This window comes from Contarinia nasturtii, unplaced genomic scaffold (assembly GCF_009176525.2).
Source record: "Contarinia nasturtii isolate CC-2019 unplaced genomic scaffold, AAFC_CNas_1.1 Cnas_scaffold_1902, whole genome shotgun sequence".
Classification (NCBI taxonomy): domain Eukaryota; kingdom Metazoa; phylum Arthropoda; class Insecta; order Diptera; family Cecidomyiidae; genus Contarinia; species Contarinia nasturtii.
Window position 1 is genome coordinate 206,358 of NW_022199232.1, and position 4,749 is coordinate 211,106.

Sequence of the window (4,749 nt, forward strand, 5' to 3'; positions counted from 1 at the left end):
AAGAAGTCTTTGCACCTATGCTTCGGGTTTCTTCGACTAACAATTTTTCCCTTTAATATTCTGCTTGAAAAAGCATGATTATCTGTTTTACACACAGGTCCATTTAATTGTTATTTTCCCTACAATATTTGCGATAAGTATTTCCGCATTTAAACCATTTACGTTATCACACGAACTGATACGAATCATTCGAATTCAGCGTATATAAAGTGAGATCGTTCATTTTAGTTCCATTCATTAGCTCAAGCAAGAGCAGTAACTTTCATTTGAATTCGTTAAAGAAATATTGTTTGAAATTGAAAATTATGTTTATCGTAAAAACGAGTTTGCTATTGTCGACATTTTTGTTCGCCTCAGGTATTTTTTCCGGAATTTTCTCGACCAAATTTACTGAATCTTCTTCATTATTCAAAAATTTTGAGTTTTGATCTTAATTAAATGATTTCATTGTGGATATAGGTGGCCTTGTTGGCTTTGAACCAAAACCCAAACTGGATGGACGAATTGTTGGTGGGTTAGTTCAATTTTTCCAATTTGAATAACAAAAAAAAATCATTTATTACCTAAAAATCACCACCGTTCATCGATTTCCTTCTTTTTGTTAGATTTTTAATTGACATCAAACAAGTGCCGTGGCAAGCAGCATTTGAGACACGCGACAGTCATCATATTTGTGGTGCATGTATCATTTCCGACCGATGGTTGTTAACTGCAGCACATTGCTTGGCGTAATTTTAATTCAATAAACATTTTCCCCCATTTCCTGCCTTGTTCAACCGTAAATCATCCACATCGTTTCATTTTCAGAGAGTCTATGGTCCCGTTGGAGAGTCTTATCATTCGCACTGACAGCTCGGTGTCCGGTGAAGGTGGCACGATACACAACATCAAACGAATCATTCCTCACGAAAACTATAATCCACAAACTATCGAATACGATTTTGCGTTAATTGAACTCACCGACTCAATTGAATTTAATAATAAGCTAGCAAAACCAATTGCATTGCCAAATGCATATGAAATTCTGCGTGATGACACAATGTGTCTTGTGAGTGGATGGGGCTTAACGCTGAAGGAGACCGAATCATCGAAATACCTTAGAGGTGTTGAAGTTCCAATTGTAAATCAAGAAAAATGTCGGAAGTTATATCGCGGTTTTATCACGTCAAGTATGATTTGCGCCGGTTATGATGAAGGAATGAAAGATGCATGCACTGGTAAAATCATTTTATACAAATTAAATGGGAGATTTTATAAATAAATAATTAATTTTGTTGTAAAAAGGTGATTCGGGCGGTCCACTTGCTGCTATTGATGAGACCGACGGAAGTGCCGTCTTGATTGGTGTGGTTAGTTGGGGAAGCGGATGTGCACAACCAAACTATCCAGGTGTTTATGGTCGGGTTGAAACAATACGCGATTGGATTCATGAAATGACTGGACTTTGAGATTAATTTTGATGCTTGCATTTTTTTATAATAAAATAAAGGCACATTTGTTGAAGCAATTTGGTGTTTATTTTTTTAAAGCACAAAAAATTAGGAGCGCACAATTTGTACGATGACTTGTCTTAAAAAAGACAGTGAATTGAACCAATTACTATATCTTATTTGTTTTGAATTGATAAGTTCCCTTTGGAACGCATTCACATTATCACCCATTCAAAATTTACCAAATAATGATGTGTCATCGGAACATGCGGTAATCTTATCCGATTCATTTGATTGCAATTGAAATAATCCGATAGATCAGCCTTGAAGTTAAAAAAACCAATTACTAAGCGTGTGAAAAAACGCAAATTTCAAATGTTCCTTTCAGATAATATTCGCAGCCTCCATTTGAACTTCATTCAACCCAACAAGTATGCGATTCGAAGCATTAATAATTAAGCATATTTCACGCATTATTTCAACTTAATTGTTGTTTTCCAGTCGATGGTTGATTGCCCTTATCAAGAAATCAATAAATCATTGATAACAACAAATTTAAGAATACCTCTTATCACATGAAGTATTCGGCAAGTGATACGAATCATTAAAATACGCCGTTTTATAAAGCGAACTCGTTAGGCAGTACATTCAATAGCTAGCAAGAAGTTTGAGCAATAACTTTCATTTGAACTTTGGTGTGCTGTTTGAAAAACATTCCGAATATGTTTATCGTAAAAACTTGTTTGTTGTTGTCGACATTTTTCTTCGCCACCGGTATTTTTTTCGCGGAAATTTCTCGAATCTCCTTTATTTTACAAAACTTGATGCTTATTACTTAAATTATTTTGGCATTTTACAGGCGGCCATGTAGGCTCTGAACTAAAATCTAGACTAGATCGATTTTATTGATTTTCAAAAAAGTTACATAATAAATTTTATGAGAACTGACTTCTTTTTCAGCGCCGAATTTTTAAGCAAAACAACCGTCTCAATGGTTTAGAAGTAGGAAAATGTATAAGAAAATTGCAGTTTGTCCCAAAATGTAGCTTTTGTTTATTCAATAAGAATCATTCAATGTAATAAGAAGGGCATTTGTCAAACGCATCAATTATTCGGAATATTGAGACAAACAAAAAATCCAATTTCGAGTCCATGTTTCTTTCAAAATGTTGCCAATTCAATTTCATTCCATGTCTGTTATTTACAAAATTCTTCCATATATATCGTATAATTCCAAAAATCGCATAAATTCCCCAAAAGCAAACAAGAGTTCGTTTTCCGGCAAGAATGTTGCATATAAATTGTTTGTCTGCATACACATATTATTCGTTGCGAAAACATTACGAAAAATGTACACGGTGTTTTATTTGGTGAAAAACATGCGGAACTGAATGAGAAAAAAGATTGTTGAATACGTAAAGTATTTGGCGAATCAAAATATCGCTATAAATTTAGTAGCGCAAACAGGTTTTTTTTCCTCCTCACAGTTGTGAGTCTCTTTTTTTCTCATTTACTCTGCTTGAATGCCGGTGTGTTTGCTGGCTGGGAAATGGTAATAAAATGCAAATGAATTTTGTTTCGTTTCCACTAAATAATGATGAAAAATATTGCATTTCATGTTGTCTGCCACGCCTGATGGCTGCAATGTGGGTTTACAGAGAAATTCAGAGCAATCGGGTAATTCCGGCAAAATTGAAACACAAATTCTTATCGATTGCAGTTGAAACGATCATTTCTTTTGATGTTACTCTTCCGCATGCTTTCTCTCCTTCCCCCCGTATCTTTTTCACTCACTCTTTCACTCTGTATGTCTCTCTCTTTCTAATATTAAAGAGTCTCTAGGCAACCTTAGTCATAAACTCACTCCTTTTAGCCAAAGTGAAACTCCAATAACGAACATCTGATGCAACAGCGAGAAAGACCGAGCTTCGGATTTTGATTGGATATTGCTATGTTTTGTAGAACAAACTTTGGCTCAATTAAAATAGAAATGTTTCATTTGCTTTGAAAAGAGAGTTTTAAATGCTTGAAACGATGCCAGCGGCTGATCAGAGTTATTAAGTTAATTTCAGAGAGGATTTTGTTTGTGTGTGTGTGCTTTTGCCCGTACACCATACAATTTCTATCAGTGAGACTTGCCGCTGCTCGTTTGAAGCTCAGTGTTAGCAGCTGCAACGTGCGCCAAGCACCAATGCTTGCATTGTTGATCGGCCCAAAAAAATGCTAAAAGTTGCACACTGTAAACAGCAAAACCGAGTAGAGAAGCAAAAAATAGTGATGGTGTGGTAAAAGAATGCACGCGTGAGGAAAGCATTATCATCTCCGTTTTGTTGTTCATTGTATCGCGTTCGCGTGACGACTGACGCCATTTCCATTTTCGGGGTTTTATTTTAATTAATTCATTACAAGTCAAATTGCTAGCTGTGAACACAAAATGCTTCGGTTTTAATAATATTTTTTTGTTATTTCATTTTGCTAAGCTTCGTTTTATTATTGTATGTCTGTTCACCATTCCGACCTCAGTACAGTGTACAGACGTTGTCATGCACAAACATTGTATGTATGCATGTGTCATGTTTCGTGACTTTTCCACTTTGTCTTATTCCCGTGGTATGTCGATTCTTTATCATTCCATTCTTTTAATTCACATTTTCCATGCCATTTTCATTTCACTATCATTTTTACACCAACAAAAAATAGCAACCGTATCGTTTTTAATTTCGTTAAAATAGACAAATTCATTAAATATTATATGCTTTTTACCATGTCTGGGTAAAAACGGTGCCAAAAAAACAAACAAAAACCGAATTTAATAGAAAAAGTTGGTGGGAAGCAACAAGAGTGGTTCACTTTGTTTGCAAAATGCATACACAAAGGTGAACGTAATTTTCGGTATGACACACACAGAAACTCGTTAGTAACGAGTCGTTGCGAAATTGAAAATGTTGCACCGAAAAAAGTTGGGCGAAAAATGCAGGTAAATTAAGATTTAATTCGAAATGACAAAAGCGAATTTGATAATAGAAATAGAAAACGAATGCGCCTTGCGGCCATTTAAAGGAATGTTCAATAAAATTTCAAAATATATGAAGAAAATAGCCAAATGAAACCGCAAAGAATAATAAACTAAGGGAATTTAACTCTTTTAACAAAGATGAAGAGGAAATAGGTTATGCATAAATTGAAAAAATCCAAAAAATCTGCAGAAAAATTGAAAATGAAAAAAAAAAACAAATCTGAAAAGATGAAAAATGACCAAAAATATTTTTTTTTTCCTCTCCAAAAGAGCCGAAAAATTATATTAGAATAAATCGATGGA

General features: G+C 34.5%; 1 protein-coding gene across 1 annotated transcript; it reads left to right on the plus strand.

Moving 5' to 3' along the window:
• The first annotated feature begins 249 nt into the window (after nucleotides 1-249).
• On the plus strand, nucleotides 250-1,507 carry LOC116347422 (trypsin-4-like). Its single transcript, XM_031777999.1, has 5 exons — nucleotides 250-357; nucleotides 460-514; nucleotides 606-728; nucleotides 808-1,217; nucleotides 1,285-1,507. Exons 1-5 carry the CDS (start codon nucleotides 306-308, stop codon nucleotides 1,446-1,448), a joined length of 804 nt encoding a protein of 267 aa, XP_031633859.1. The 5' UTR covers nucleotides 250-305; the 3' UTR covers nucleotides 1,449-1,507.
• Nucleotides 1,508-4,749: the final 3,242 nt, after the last annotated feature.

Bases quoted from the DNA above. Each gene is read 5' to 3' on its own strand.
- LOC116347422 (XM_031777999.1), top strand. From the start codon at position 306: ATGTTTATCGTAAAAACGAGTTTGCTATTGTCGACATTTTTGTTCGCC. The intron at 515-605 runs GTTAGTTCAATT...TCTTTTTGTTAG, and splicing joins GATGGACGAATTGTTGGTGG to ATTTTTAATTGACATCAAAC. The intron at 1,218-1,284 runs GTAAAATCATTT...TGTTGTAAAAAG, and splicing joins AATGAAAGATGCATGCACTG to GTGATTCGGGCGGTCCACTT.